Here is a 16,744-nt window from a genome sequence, read left to right as displayed (position 1 = left end):
CTTGGTTTGCCGAATTTTTAATACATTTCAATTTTGAATCTTATCCTTACATTTTTATTAACTTGGTTTTAGTAATTTGACTAATCTCATTTGCTTTTTAGAATGCATATGCAGCTTCATTTTTTTCTGTTTTACATTTTTATTCATAGGTTTACTTTTAGCTCTTCCATATTTCCTGTTTCTGTGTAGGCTTATTTTTTTGGTTGTTGCCATTGTCTTTAATTTCCCAAATTTTAAGTTGTGGCTGACAAAGTGCAAGGAAAAAGCAAAAAATGTAGCAGCTATGCAAACTGGGGGATATTTGCAATAGTAATAAGCTTTTTTTGTTATGCTCGGCCTGTGTTCAGGGGAGAGAGGAATGGGCTTCTCAAATGGTGAATCCTGAGCGCTTAAATAAAGCTTCTGCTTTAAAACTGTCTTTGAGCTCCTCTGTTTTCATTGTCTGTGGGGAAAGACCAGCATTTCTAAGGTTAGCCTAGTTTTCATGTTGGCAAGGAATTCAACGCTTTTAACTAAGAATCTCTCAGATACTTGTGCATCGTGCAATAGCAGTGCCTCTAAATGCTACGCAAGTACATTTGTGAACGCTTAATGTAGCCCTCTGAAAATACTAGATGTATCCCTCTGAAAGTAAAAGTACATTTTGTACTGAAATACAAATCTGTGTGTTTCCAAAAATGTTGTAGATGGGTGCTTCTGATGCCTGAGCTTTAATAACGGAGTGTATGTCTGGGGTTTGTTATTATCTTGATTTCTTGATTATGTAACTGTAGCTCTCCCTTCGAATTTCCTTTAGCAGACAGCTCCTACGCTGGTTTAGACGTTTCTTTGTCTTGGACTAGCTCCATGTTAGAGTTTTGTGTATCCTTGTGCTTTGTTATATCCAACTGGGATTAAAAGTCAAACTTTTTCTTACATAATAGTGTATGATGATTTTTTTGGCAAGTAATTTCAAATTCAGATTGTGGGCCACAATTTGGTATGAGGATAGTACTCCACAGATAATCTTTTCAGGAGTGGAGGACACTCAGCTATTAACTTGAAGCTTTCCTGGCAGTAAAGATGGTTTCTACCTAAACCTCACTCTGCCCTGATAAAACAGCTGGTTGGAATAGCTGCACAGAAAATCAGAAATCATTTTTAACTATGATAGATGTATATATGGAATGCTGTCTGTAATACAGATGTACAGCAATGAAAAAGCAAAGGGAGTGATTGGAAAAGAGAAAACAATGGAAACTTGAAAGTAAAATGAATTACCCAAATTTAGGATTGAATAGTTTTTGAACTGGATTCTTAAAAAGTCTGGGTGAATGAGAAAGGTCTTCTCATATGATTATCTAGCAGATCAGAAAGAAGTTAGAAGAAGAGATCTGTAGAGACCTCTCAATATTTTTTTGAACTTCATTCTGGTGGAGTTATTGCTATGGAATCACTGCTGTATTCCTGTTGTTGGATATACAGGTCTCTTCTTGCTCTCTACACCAAACAGTTTCATATCATTTACTCTGCTTTTTGCCTTTTTTTCTCTCTATCTTACAAGAAAAAAGTGTGGATTTTCCATCAAAATTCCATGCAAAACCATTTTCTGTTTTAATTGATATTCTTAATAGCAACTTCAGTTGACATAAATGCTGATTACAGAGGGAATTAACCTCTCAAAAGGATATATGTGGTTTTGTTTTTCCTTTGTCTAGATTCCTTGCAAGCTAAATTTTGTGGTTCTCATCATGGAGAGGGGCTAAAATTTAGCTCCTTCTTTTTCCATCAAAGCAGATTGCTTTGCACAGCTCTCTGGACATTATGTTCAATTATTCCATGATGTTCATACACTTTTCTATCTTACTGATTTGTGTCTGCAGTCTTGACAACCCATCCTTACTTCATGCTGGAAGTCCCACTCTGTTCTGTATTTACACAGGAGATGGTGAGCTCTATACTTTTGGAGAACCTGAGAATGGGAAACTGGGATTATTGCCTGAACAGCTGAAGAACAATAGAGTCCCACAGCCTGTACTGGGAATTATGGAAAAGGTGAATAAGGTTGCTTGTGGTGGAGAACACACAGTGGTGCTAACAGGTATGCAATTTAACTGGCTTTTTAAAAAATAAACTCAATTTACTTTAAAGAATTTACATCCCACTAAAGTGTAAGCTGCTGTAGTGATCCTAACTGGAAGACCACTGTACATCAAGGAGGTAGAAATCCATGTAACAGTTAACCCAAGTGCAGGCGTGTGCTGTGCTGTGCTGCGCATGCAGTTTGACGTTCAGGCCTGTGCTGAGCATATCCCTTTGCTGGAGGATAAACTTTTCCAGCTGGTTGTAACAGAGGAGCTAACAGGCAGCTCCTGTGTGGTACCTGTGGTTACACCACCTGCCCGTCCTTGCCTTTATCTAAACCTTCAGCAGCAAGTTCCCATGTGAATGTCCTTTTTATTTGACAGTATAAGCAATGAATAGGGTTGTTTTGTTTGTGAGAAAATCCTGTAAGAGCTCAAATGACCAAAATGGGGTAACCTTCCACACATGGGATCTGTGTAGCATGCTGTGTCTGGATGTAGGCCGGTTCGATTCCACACAGCTCAGGATTTCCAGCATCTGAAGAGCTGTTAAGATTGTTGACACTATCTTCTTTTTCTTTATAGTGTTAGCTCCAATAAATAGCATTTTAAGAGATACTGTACAGAGTCTGAGTGCCCTTTGTACTGGGATTGTAACAAGGCAATGCAACACAGATGGTCGGTGTTTCTGTCCTCTGAGGAGCTTGAAAGCGGTACTGAGGGGTGTGTGTGTGGAATTTTAGAGGAAAGCTTCCATTCTGTAGTAAACTTAAATGACCTTGAATATTTAGGAAGGTGTTTAGGAAGTCACTTTTCAAGTAGCTCTTTGTTAATAGTGATGGAGATGCACAATCTACTGGATGCCTAAATGGATTAACTATCTCTTTTGTGACGCAGAGTTTGCCTGTGACTTTAAGCAGAATCTTTAACATGCGTATAAAACTAGTACGAATATAGACATTCAACATATTGTACAAGTTATAAAAATCAGTAAATACAACTGTTATATACTAGTTCACAGGTTTGTATGTGTAGTACTTGGAAGACAAAATATGGTGTATATTACTGTACTATTAAATAGTTGTGGCCCAATGATAAATTAGCTTTCAAAGAGATATGCAAAGCATTGATAGCTATTTATTTACACAAGTTCTATCCTGAACTATAGTACTGTCGAAGAAGGAAGGGGGAGTTTGACTTTGCCCACAGATGATTTAAAAAATACCAGCTTTGACTTGTAATGAAATCCACAGATGTATAATATGCCTGTAATTAATCTCCTACCCAAATGCAAAAACTATAAAAACAAGTAGGAGGTATAAATATGTATAAATATTGGTCCTTAAATCTGTATTTTGAAAATGCTAAAGCCATCTCTTGTCAATCTAGTGGAGTGCCTTCAAGGTTATGTAATCAAAATATCTAAAATATAAATTGAAAATCTAACTGAAATTATATGTAATATGATGCGGTATTGTACTGCAAGCCACTGGAGAGGGTAAAGGTGGAAGTGATGTGCTGGGAACGGTTATGGGTAATGATGAGTCAAGCTGCAAGATTCTCAATAGGTTAAAACTCCTTTGGGAAAACTAAGAAGAGGAAATAACAGTAGCCAGTCCAGGAAATAATGCAAACATTTGTCTACATTTCAATGCCTTTGTCTCTTTTCTTCCACCAGAGTCTTACCCTGGCAGAATTCTATGTCATAAAATAAATTTCTTTAGATGAAATCAGATTATCATTATTAGGAAAAAAATTACCATAAATTTTGGGGCAGCAAATGTATAAATTGTAGCATTATTTTGTGGGTTATGAAGTGAAGTTCTGCAGAACAAATTTGATTATCATTATTGATTGTTTTTTTAACTATAAATCTGAAGCCAACCAATAGATACTTTGTTTTAATGGTATTTCATGCGATAAAATTTCATTATAACAAATTACCGTTAGAGAGATTTAGTAGGAAGACATAGACCTGGATGACATCAGCATTATAGTGAAATCTGTACAAGAGCTAGAACAAAGAGGCAAAATATAATGCCAAAACCCAAAAATAGTGGAGAAAACACCATAGTAAGTCGGTGTCTTAGTATGTAAGATTTACTTGCCTGTGGAAATAGATTTTGTAGTAGAAGGCAAATGAGAAATTCAGTGCTGACTTAGCTGGCAGTCAATGGTTAAAGTGCTGAGTGCCAGAAGATTCAGTTGGGTCAAGAGAAGAAGAAAACAATATCCTCCAACAAAATACATTTTCCTAAGGAGTAGTAGTTGTTGTGATGAGTGAAAGGTCAGATAGATGTTTATTAATGTAATTCAACTGTTATTAAATAGGCTACAGGTATGAACTTCTGCGTAAGACACTTTGAACAAAAGAGTAGAGGATAATGGAAATACTGTCTCAAGTGAAAGATACTTCATCAGGAGTGTTGACATACACAAATTTTTCTGTTTCAAAAGAAGATTTGTCAAAAATGCTTGGGGAAAAAATTGGGAAAAGAGATAGATTTGTATACTAATCATTTAAGAAGTGAGTGTAGCATATATGCATTATAGGGTTTGCACCAGAAACTTAACTTGAAATCAGTACTGACGCGTATATTGCATCTTGAGATGAAGTGGCGTGACCACAAATTGAGAACTCTGATGAGAGATGTATCTTTAATGAGGAGCAGAAACATTCATACCTCTTTTAAGCTCATTTTCCTAAAGTAAGAACATAGTACAAATTGGAAGAAATTCTGAATTTCATGTAATCTTCTGTGAAAATATGTGCTGTTTGGCTTTAGTAACACAATATATACTGATGCAGTTTTCATCTTTTCAGGGTCTTTCCAGTTTTTCAGGGTGTGTCATTTCAGTCTTAAAAAATAATGAGTGTCCGAGTTTTGTATATTCCCATGTTTCATCTATCTCATTTAATATAGGAATAGAATAGGAAAAATGTCATATGGAGAAACTGTTGCATATCTTGGCTCGTTTCTCGTCATCAGTTCTACTTAGGGTTTATCAAATTAGAAGAAAGCATAATCCAGTTATCTTACTGAGTACGAGGCAAGTTTCTTCCTGACTCTCATACATAATTAGTCTATTCCAAAGCACTTCATTTGATTTCATTTTTATGACTGTCTTATCTATTCTATTGGCAATTTTGTATGTTAAGAACCGCTGTTATCTGGCTTATTAAATCAAACTACTGTTTGGAATCTCTCCAGCAAGTATCAGAGTAAATGATAGAAAGTATATATTAAAATAATTCGTGTTTTTTTCTGTGAAACTCCAGAATGGGAAACTCATTTTTTTTTTCCCCAGAGAACAAAAAATTAAACTGTTGAGAGCAATGATTAGGAAAAAAACGTTTTAAAGATACAAGGGTTTAGAAATGTTGAATATGGTATTGGAAACTGTCTTCTGTACAAGTCTTATTGTTGTCTTTAATATTTGCAGTTGTTCTAGAGAATAAACAAAATCGCAGTTAAAAGTTCTATCATGCAAAAGCTTTCTCTCACTGTAGCAGCACAAACCTATTAATTACATGACAGTCTATCAGCCAGTTCAAGAAGATCGTATCCTCATCCCAGATGACTTCTCTCAGAGACTACAAAAACCTGCACCTACTACCCACAACGCTAGCCAGTGCTTCCTACTGAAAATGAAAGCTGTTGGTATTGTTTCAAAAGAAACACGAGAGAGCAGCAATCCCAATTTACGTACTTGGTCGATAAAGCTTTTAAAAAAGTAGAGTAACAATAACTTGTGAATCTAGAAATTGGAGAAGAAACAGATGATTGGGAGTGGCCTTAATATCCTCCATTTTTTCAGATGATGACAGATCCTCTGGGAATAATCCTCTGCATGAAAGGAGATGTTACCTCCTTTTATTCTCTGAAGGGAGGGAGTCCTTCGAGAATAGATCGTTTGACATAACAATGCAGCACATCAGTGCATTAGTATGTAAAATGTTGGATTTTTCATCTTCTGTCTCAAGTTCTTTTAAAAAGAAAAGAAAGTCAAGATACCCTTTTGACAGCAAATGAAAAGGATAAAAAAACTCTACCTTTTCATGACAGAACTGACTGTTCAAACCATATACCATTATCTAGATTTTTCAAGCCATTCTTAAGTCTGTATACTATTTATGCTGAAATCCCCAAATCCAATTACTAGCTCTGGTAAAACTGAGTATTGTGTCGACAGCTTATTTTTACAGTAATATTTTTCAGCATAAACTGTTTAAAAATAAAGCTATAGTAAGAGTGAATAGCCCATAGACATAATAGTAGTAGTAATATTAATACTAATAATTATTAATAATAAAGTTCAAGGGAAATGAATCTACGCAGAAAGATATAAGCGTATCTGCCTGTTTCTGGCTTTCTTCTGTGGATTTTTGACTTTGTCTATAGCCTTAAATACATCGCAAGGAATGCATGAATCTTAAAAACACTCTTGGAGCTCACTCGGTTCTTTTCAGTAAATAGCATGTGTTAAAAACAAATATGAAAGCTATATGCATCTTTGCCAGGACAACGGTCCTGCAGATTAAAGAGCTGTCATATACTCCAGAAGATGCCTGCAGAGGTGGAATATAGATGGTTACAGGGGAATGTGGCCATTCATCTGAAAAAGAAAATGTGGGAAGAGGAAGCAGTCCTGGCGCTCGAGTGCTGGAGGTCACTTGGAACAGTGAAACCATTGGCTTCTGTGCAGGCTCTGAAACCATTTCTCTTCATCCTTCAAGGGCCCTTCTCATGGGAGAGGCAGCAGTTTCTTCCTGGAAGCCAAGGCAGGAACTGGGTGCTGCTGGTATGCCTGAGCCTTTCTCGTGATTCACTGATGCACAGGCGGCAGTACTGCGCTCTAGTTCTGCCTTGACCATTCTACAGGAAAGTGTATCAGCAAAAACCCCCAAAACCTGTTTTTCTGTGCTGAGCTGGCTCACCACATAGCCAGGTGGACAGCAGAGACGGTGCAAGTGGAGACTGAAGAGAGAGAATGGGAGAGCGAGATCTGCCCTTTTGCTGGCAGTACATTTAATTTGTGTCGTCCAACCATATCCTTATTGGGACTGAGGACAGTAAGAAGGTGACAGGGGGGCTGTATCCGCTGTTGGATTCGTGCTGTTAGCAAATTCATTTGCAAATTCAAGCTCAGAATGATGAAATTCACCTCTCTCATTTTATCACTAAGTCTATGGATGGTTTGTCAGAGATTTCTCTTTCCACGTATTTATAAAGACAAATTGGAGGAAATACCTCATTTCTGCTAAATGAGATTATTAGTGAGGTTTGGCCTCACTTCTGCACCAGAGCACTGAATCATTTAGGAAAGGTGCAAGGTTTTTGTCTTCCTATGCCTTGATAATTAACTAACAAGCGAATTTTAGGAGAAGCAAAATTTAGGTGCCCCTGGTCTGTAGGGGCCGTAGAAAAAAATCATTCTTCTTACAAAGGCACTCTAACCTGGCTTTGGATTGGCGTGTTCTCCTCATTGTCACTAGAAATTGGGAAAAGAAAATAATTCACTGTAGTTTTAAAGTTATGATTTGAGAACATCTCCCTCTAAACACCAATGCCTTTAGAGGTCTAACTTGTTCTATGAAAAAGGCATTCCATGCTCCAAGCTAGTCTTAAGAATAATATGGAAAAACTCCAACTTCACTCAAAATAATTATGTTAATCAGTAAAACCATATAGTTTGAAAATTACAAGATCTGACAGTTTCCAAAGAGATATTATATAAATGCAGTACTTTTAAATAGAATTTATGGAATAAGCCATTTCCTAAGTGAGAAAGCCGTTTACTAAATTGAAGATGAGACTTTGGTTTGCCTATAGAAAGTTCCTGTCTTCCAGGAGCAGTTTCTTGATTCTTATGCAGAGAGTCTAAATGTTACAGAAAATGTCATACTTGTTTTACTTTTTAAAGATCCTGAGGTGGTGTTGCTTTCTTGCACTGAAATTTCCAGCAGAGGGAGCTTTACTATTACATTTAGTAAAAAAAAAACGGCTTTACTGAGTATTTTTCATCTACGATCTGAAAAATTATGAGACCATTGGGGTTTTTTTATGCTGTGAATTCATGATGTCTTAACATGGAACAATTTAAAAGGGCCAGAAAGGGCAAACCCTTTCCTAGAAAGAGTATTTCCATACATAGTGTTACAGTATTTCATCCTGGTTCCTTTGAAATCGGAAAGTTCAACATAAGTTGCTAAGTGTACTGTGGTAGTAATATGGAATCTGGTCTGTTCTCTGCTTTCTCCTTCCTTGATAGTAGTGAAGGATTAATTTGGGGGAACGGCATCCTAATTTGTTTTTAATATTTCTCCAGTTTGTTAATGCTCTGAGAATTTGGTTGCACAGTATAAACTACATTTGTGGTGCTGAAACTTACTTTGCTATTGCAGTGGCCTTGTTTCCTCAACACAAAGAAGTGCTCAAAAAGCAAAGATTGTCCATCGATTGTTGTTCCACACATTCAGCTGTGGCTACCCATTCCTCTTGGTTTTGAAGGTGATGAGATTTTTCACCTGATGGCATCTGCACAGCAGGAGCAGGCGTACTCTGCACCACGTTCATGACAATGATGTAATGATCATAGAATCATAGAATCTTCATGGTTGGAAAGGATCTTTGAGATCATTGAGTCCAACCATACACACACAAAAAAACCCCCTACAATCTCTGCCACTAGAGCATGCCCCGAAGTGCCAAATCCAGATGTTTCTTAAATACCACTAGGGATGGTGACTCAACCACCTCCCTGGGCAGGCTGTTGCAGCTCCTGACCACTCTTTCAGTAAAGTAATTCTCCCTAATACCTAATCTAAACCTCCCCTGCTGCAACTTCAGACCATTTCCTCTGGTCCTGTCATTATTCACCTGGGAGAAGAGGCCAACACCCACCTCTCTCCAACCTCCTTTCAGGTAGTTGTAGAGGGCAATGAGGTCTCCCCTCAGCCTCCTCTTCTCCAAGCTAAACATGCCCAGCTCCCTCAGCCTCTCCTCCTATGACCTGGTCTCCAGACCCCTCGTCAGCCTGGTAGCTGGACACGCTCCTCTGGACACGCTCCAGCACTTCAGTGTCTCTCTTGTACAGAGGGGCCCAGAACTGAACACAGTACTCGAGGTGAGGCCTCACCAGTGCCGAGTACAGAGGCATGGTCACTTCCCTGCTCCTGCTGGCCACGCTATTCCTGATACAAGCCAGAATGCTGTTGGCCTTCTTGGCCACATGGGCCCACTGGTGGCTCATGTTAAGCTGGCCGTCCACCAGCACCCGCAGGTCCTTTTCTGCTGGGCAGCTTTCCAGCCACTCTTCCCAAGCCTGTAGCGTTGTCTGGGGTTGTTGTGACCAAAATGCAGGACCCGGCACTTGGCCTTATTAAACCTTGTACAGTTGGCCTTGGCCCATCGATCCAGCCTGTCCAGGTCCCTCTGTAATATACTGCTTCCAAGTCTCAGTTCTTTATGCTTCATGTAGAATATCTTTTATATAATAGAGAATATTTTATTCTCAAATCTTTCACAGGTTTTCATAACAATATTTCAAGTTGTAACTAGTACTTCTCTAGCTTTTCCTTTGTTGCCTACATGCAGAAGAAAAAGGGACAGAGAATAAAATTCCAGGAAAACTTCTCCGTTTCCCAAAAAAACGGTAGTCATTGTATTTCCCTTTTTAAGCATGATCTCATTAAGATTTCCAAGCTTCACAGTCTTCCTCTGTTGTGATGGAATGCCAGGGATGGACACACCAAGAATCTTTATTGCTTTGGAGAAGCTCTTATTCTTTTTCCTGGCACAGACAATCCATTAAATAGACAACATATAAATGTGGAAAGATGATTATTCTGTCACAAGATAACACAATTATAGTGTTCTCTGTACTTAATGCAGGGCTCATTTGGTAGCTGAACAGAATACCGAAACCTATTCTGTTAGCGTTCCAGTCTCTTCTTACATATGAGTTAGTATTGGTTTAACCAGGTCTAGTCTATTAAATTTAGGATCATACAGTGTACATGCAGATAACCAGAAATTAAGATGAGACTATTCTAGTTGAAAACACACATACAAGTAAACACCGTGGTCTCGAATTAATTGCAGTGTGTAAACTCCCATAAATTTTTTGTTGGCTGATATTTTGTGTACATGTGATCGGTGGATTAGTTTGCGTTTATGTTAGAAAATATATTGCATATTGAACCATTCACAGTTCTTTTCTGTATGCTTTTTAGTGCTTCACTGCCTGGGGTTTTTTTATTTATCTTGTTCTTAACTGATAAATTTAATTGATTAGTTGGTACATTTTTTAATTGATAAAACATTGCTTTTTTGATGCTGATGTCATTCCATAAACGGCTAATAGAAAGCAGGTTATAATGTATATATCAGCATATTTGTTGTTAACTTTGCCTGTACATTTTCAGAGACAGATGTATATACTTTTGGACTTGGACAGTATGGGCAGCTGGGCCACGGTACTTTAATTTTTGAAACTTCAGTACCAAAGTCTGTGAAACACTTGAGGAGGCATAAAATATGTAACATTACATGTGGGGAAAATCATACTGCTGTCATTGCAGGTATGTAAGCGAAAAATTCTGAAATGCACTTCCAGTGATTCTCTATTATACTGTAAAATCTTTCTTTATGAAATGAGCAGTAGAAGATATTTGCAGACTTACTAGTTCTACGGGTTAAGTGAGCTAGTGAGAAGGCCAGATTTGATATTAGGAATTTCTGATTCACAGCCATGCCATGCATAGTTCTGTACATGCTGTCTCCTGGGGAATTCTGACCTCATAATCATGCCTTGCTAACAAGTATTCTAGTTTAGAAGCCTTTGTCTTGCTATATAATTTCAATCGTAGTGTTTTCTTGTTGTTTTTTTTTCCAAAATTGTCTAGACTAACTCTGATCTCCGACATTACTTTGACTGAAAATATATATATTTTTGGATCATATTCGTCAGTTGAAAATCTGAAAATAATTGTTCAGGTTTTGCTTTTGGAAGAGAAACATTCCTCAGTTGCATGGCCTTTTACTTCTATTGTAATGCTTTTGTGCTGTTTTTCTGCTGAATCCTTGTTATTAATAACATCCCTTTTTTTTTTTCCTATATACAGAGAATGGCCTCATGTTTACTTTTGGAGATGGGCGACATGGCAAGTTAGGACTTGGAGAAGAGAATTTTACAAATCAGTTTGATCCCACTCTATGTTATAATTTCTTGAGGTTCACAGTCCTTTTGGTAAAACTTCTGTTCATGCTTCTCAGACATCAAAACTTTTATATTTTTATGAAACATGGTATTAATGAGAGTTGAAATATCATACATTTTTTTCTACAACATTTAATTAGTAGACAACACGAATTGAAGGAAAAAGGAAATTATATTTACTTATCACACTGTTCATTTAGTTTAGAATGTACTTGGCTTGGACTACACATATAGACTGCTTTGTAGGGTTTTATTCAGTAGTGTTGTGCTATAGTGTTTTTGTGTATAGAGCTGGTAGTAGCCTATAAAATTAAATATTTGTTGCTCTTAGATTGTTGGCAGTAGGGGGGAAACTAATATCTGTTCTGAAAACACCAGAGTGGCATCTTTTAATTTTAATGATTATTTGTGCAGTGGGATGTTTATTAAATCTTAGGAAAATTTGAGGAGTTGCTTTTTTGAGTCCAAATGGAATGAGACAGGAGAAATACAGTTTTCTTTGAAGGGCATTGCTTTAATCTATTTCCTGAGGTGTTTAAGAAATAAGTATCACAGAATTGCCAGCATCAAAAATACAAACATGACACAGGATTGAGCAAAATTTGGGACTAAGTCTGTGGCTCACTTCTGTTTGTTTACTGGACTTAGAGTTTAAGGAAGTTTTATCAGAAGTGGTAAGGGATTTAAACTTTTTAGGAAGTGAAACATCTGATCTTTATGTAATTATACTTTATCTGTTGGAGGATGTAGGACTTCGCATTACATTTTGTGGATTTTGTGATAAAGTATCTAGGTTTGTATCACTGAAGTTATCAGTATTGCCCACATTTGACTTGCATAAAAATAATTAGCTCCAATCACTTCAAAATCAGTGGAAATATCTTTGCTTTCTTCTGTATCAATAATTTGATAGACCTATCGTGTGTTCTGTTCAATCCAAATATGTTGTATTTAAGTAGGAAGAAATGAACATAGATCACTAGTCATTAGTAATTGTAATTACATACTTTTATCTTGCTAACGTCATTAGGAGCTAAATTTGAAGCACTTTGACATCTCTTACTTTTGTTATGGTTTTCTTAATCTCTAAGTCCCTAGAGACGATTGTAAGAAAATTAGATCCTTGTATTGATACTTGCAAACCAAATAAGCAGACCCTTTTTTGATGCTATAGGTTGCTTGTGGTGGTTGTCACATGCTAGTTTTTGCTGCTCCAAGACCTAAAGGATCTGAAGAAACACTCTTAGACGATTTATATGAGAGCCGTTTGACTGCTACTATATCTAAAATGAGCGGAGACCCACTACTAACAAACACTTTACAACTAACATCGGCACGAATGCGACGTCGAGAGAGGGTAAATTCAGAGCTGTTTAGAGTTGCCATACTTGTTTTAGGAAACAAAATAACTTTTAAAACTAAAATCACAGCATACGCCCGGCAGATAAATATAACTCCTTAAAATGCGTGTTTAATTTTAATGTATAGAAAGAAGAATTAATATCTACACTGGTCCCAAAATCCCGCTAGATCTCTCCACTTTTAAAAAATAATTAAAATATTCAAGAAATTGAAAGTTACAACACAGTTACAACACTGTACCATCAACTAAAGGAAAATACCACTGTTAAATGTGAGAGGTTGCTTACATTTTATTCTTCTACTTTTATTCTCTTTTTTTTTTTTTAATCTTCTAAAGGAGAAGTCACCAGAACAGTTTATTCGAATGGCACGAACTCTTCCTCCACTGGGAGAACGGTTCTTAAACTCTTCATTGCCTGTGACTAGCAACACTAGCCCACTCTGGTTTTCTGCACCAAGTCTTCCTAAAGCTGAACCTGTGAAAAGAGACCATGAAAAAGGTGAAGTGTCCCCACATCTTGTTGCTGTTTTCTGAGAACTATGTAGTTTGGCTTTCATCATTCATAAACAAATGCTCAGTTTGATCATGAAAGAAGGTTTAGGTTTAGTCTTACCTCAAAAGGTTCTGTCAGAATGCAAATGTGAAAGTCGAAACATGCATACAAGAAATTGCCTCACATGTGATTCATGTTTGGAAAATGTGCTTAAGCATTTAGAGGAGGGTTGAGTGAAAGAAAAGCAACTTCTGAATTGTACCTGAGGTTCCTCAAACCTGTAGAAATGTGACTTCACAAAAATACTGTAAGATTAGTAACCACTTTCTCCATTTTCATGAAAGAAAAAAAGAATTACAGAAAAAAATTGATAAGGAACAGTTGTAAAGACACAGGAAGGCCTACAAGAGACCTTGGATAAGAAAAGAGGTCTACCAATTCTTATAGGAGCTTTCTTCTTCACTTGGAAATGCAAAAGTACTCTTCGCTCTCTGTTATCTAAGATAATAAGGATTTGCAATATTCTAGCTACTGCAAAAGCCTGGGTAACAATGATACTGATACAGTGCTGGACTTTCGCACAGATTTTCTAGAGCAGTTCTGGACTTCATCTGGGTTCCTGGGCATGTGTGATTTCCTGGGAAGAGCAATGCTGAAGATTGCAGAATGCAATGCTCAGATTTATTGGAGAGTCAAATCCAATTTAAAAGTAATTAATTCGGTTAGAATTAAGATGATTATTTGTAAAGCTGCCAGCATGTCCATTAGCATTCTCATTCCAGGAAAGCAATGCAGTGAAATTTGAATTGCCTTTAGACTCTTCTGAGGCCTAAAACCAGAGGTTTTGTGCCACATGAAACTGGTCATACACCTGATGAACTTGAGGTGAACCTGAAAATGGTGTAGATACATTTTTATGATGCTGCACTGGAGTTAAACTCACTGTCTCTCCATCCATTACACAGATAATGTGCAATGTAGATAATACGACTGCAGTTAATTTAGTCTAATTGGTACACTATTATTAAAGAGATTATCCAAAAGAAGCTTTGTTCCGTGTAATATTGATGCTTTGAAAGCCTGCAGAAATGGCCAAAGATCTACAGTGCATTAAGACCAGATTGCTGAGCTACCTCTAATGTTAATACTGACAAAAAGGAGGTGGAAGTGTTTCTGCTGCGTCTTAGGCTGGAGGAGTGAGGAATCTCAGGACTTCAGTCCCATGTCAGTGAAATAGCGAGAATCTCTGTTTTACAAGAGTGGGGTCTTCTGTTTGCTATATATCACTGGTTCCTATAGTATTTGTTTATTTCCCCCTATTTTACCTTAAAGAAAAGAATCATCAAAAAGAGAAACCTGGTGAAGGCTCTGCAGAAGAAGATTCAGATAATGAAAATAACGACAGAAACCTTGGAGATACAACTGACATCCTAAATATGGTAATATATTCCACTAATGAATCTGTGATTCAGTAGTTTTTATGCAGGGGAAGAACAAAGCAGCTAAATCATGTTTCAGGTTCTAGTACAGAACTCCTGGCCTGGCTAGCAGAGAACATTGTATGTGGCATCAAGAAATACTGATATACTGTTAAATGAGCATGCATCATCATTATCCAATGCTAAAGTTTGTTTTAATTTTCCAAGTAATGTTGTATTATGCAATTCAAGCAGTCCAAATAGTGCAGCCCCTCCCCAGCTCTGGGTATCAGAAGGAAAAGGAGAAGGACACTGGATACCACATGGTGATCTTTATCTCTGACCTTCCTCATCTTGATGATTTCCAAGAAAGAGAACTGCAGGAAATTAAGCAGAAAGCTGTCTTTTCCTGTTCTGAGAAGAGCTTTTTTATTACAGGTAGATCATATTAAGGGGAAGACCAAAAGGCAGACATTTTGATTATTTGATGATTCCCAAGCATGTTCCTACATATTTCTCTTACTTAAAAAGTATATTCACCTTATCATTTGTACACCTTCACAAACGTTTTGGTCTCTCGGCAGATAGGGCATGTCCTGGCCTTGGATGCAGTGCAGAAAGCATGTTGGTTTTTGTCTTTTTTTTTTAACTTCAACGGAATGGAAACAAATGAGCAACTCACTGTGGACTCTGCTTCAGATACGTTGTCAGTTATGCTGGACGAATTGTACATTTTACAGGAATTATTGCTTGTTTGCACTTAACAGTCCTTAGTAATTTAAAAATCTGTTTGTGCACACCATTTATTTAATAGTTATAAAACTTTCTTTTCATTTACAAGGAAAAAATTGTTTTCAGATATAATGCGTAGTGTGGCCTTCATTATTATAACATATTGCACACTTTTTGTGCTAGACTTCCTTCTCATTTTTGTACCGATTATGAATCAATTTTAAAACATCTGTCAGAATGGAACAGTAAATTTGAAAAATTCTGTCTGGCAAACTTGTCAAAATACGAAGAAAAATGATTGCTCTTCTTGAATCTGAATGCAAATAATCTGTTACAGCATAGTTGTTTCAACTTTTCTCAATTGTGGCAACATACATCATATTGACAAGTGTGACAAGAGGAGACAAAACCTTTAATATCATATTGATGATACAAATTCTTGGGAGTCGGAGACCAGAACTGTCTGTGCTCACTGTGTTGAAAAACAATATGGTGGTTAAACCATAAGCAGTTAACAAACAGCAGCAGAGAACATCATCTTGTCATTTGGAGTATATGGGAAGGGATGGCCAAAATCTCACTATACTTGCCCATCTAGTAGTATTCTACATTGCCTTGCCTTTTCTTTTTTCTTGCTTTATATAGAAGAGATAAAGGCATTAGATTCCAATGAAAATTTCTTCTATGTATTTTATGTTTCTTTGAGCATGTTCTTTCAAGGCTGTGGTGTCAAACGGGATGTTAAGTTGAAGGTTGTGATGATAAGGGGTTAAGGTATTCGATTTGTAGCCACAACTTCGTGGTGAGTGGAAGGTGTATCTAAAATGTGCTGGTGGGCTGTAAGAGGGGGCGTGTAGCTTTCAGTCTCTACAGACAGTTTAGATGTTGACATCTGAGCTGGTTACCACTCTCTCTCTCTCTTGATAAGGAATAAATGAGGGAGTGGAAGTGAAATAGGTGAGTTGAGTGATTATACAGATTTGTCTCAACCTGACTATGCAACAGTATTAAAATGTTCATATAACTTAAAATAGCTCTGTTTAGTAGAACTGGGCTTTGATGCTGCTTTCCCTGTTAGTTATATTTATTTTTTTTAATAGAGATCTTATCTTTGCAGACACATGCAATGAAATTGAATCCCAGTGACCAGTCCTTAAAATTATCACCACTCCAAAAACAAAAGGTACTGTTACTAATTATATATGTATACACTTATACTGATGTTTAAAAGATCTATAAGTCACGTATTATCCTTGTAGCTTATTGTTTTGTTTTTTTAAAAAAAAGCTAGGCAAATTTTGTAGGCCGCCTCTTGCTAGTTTTCTGAATATCCCTGAGGTAAAATTATAAGAAGCTGACAGAAGTCAGAGAGAATTTGTGCATGCATATAGAACTCCTCATATCAAGCATAGTTTGAGATGACAGTATATAATACTTCACCAGTTTAAGGTGA

The 16,744-nt window shown here is 37.0% G+C and overlaps 1 protein-coding gene across 2 annotated transcripts in view; it reads left to right on the top strand.

The window, feature by feature from the left end:
* RPGR (retinitis pigmentosa GTPase regulator) overlaps positions 1–16,744 on the top strand; it is a 48,902-nt gene that overhangs the window by 25,471 nt on the left and 6,687 nt on the right. Inside the window, exons 7-13 of one of the 2 annotated variants that reach the window (XM_054220903.1) lie at positions 1,922–2,080; positions 10,492–10,647; positions 11,191–11,315; positions 12,460–12,642; positions 12,985–13,147; positions 14,474–14,580; positions 16,409–16,474. In XM_054220903.1, the coding sequence (XP_054076878.1) occupies positions 1,922–2,080; positions 10,492–10,647; positions 11,191–11,315; positions 12,460–12,642; positions 12,985–13,147; positions 14,474–14,580; positions 16,409–16,474 (959 nt within the window). The remainder of the gene's footprint in view (positions 1–1,921; positions 2,081–10,491; positions 10,648–11,190; positions 11,316–12,459; positions 12,643–12,984; positions 13,148–14,473; positions 14,581–16,408; positions 16,475–16,744) is intronic. The other variant, XM_054220913.1, reaches the window with a different exon arrangement.

Source organism: Rissa tridactyla, chromosome 1 (assembly GCF_028500815.1).
Source record: "Rissa tridactyla isolate bRisTri1 chromosome 1, bRisTri1.patW.cur.20221130, whole genome shotgun sequence".
NCBI lineage: Eukaryota > Metazoa > Chordata > Aves > Charadriiformes > Laridae > Rissa > Rissa tridactyla.
This window is presented reverse-complemented; position numbering and strand designations above follow the sequence as displayed.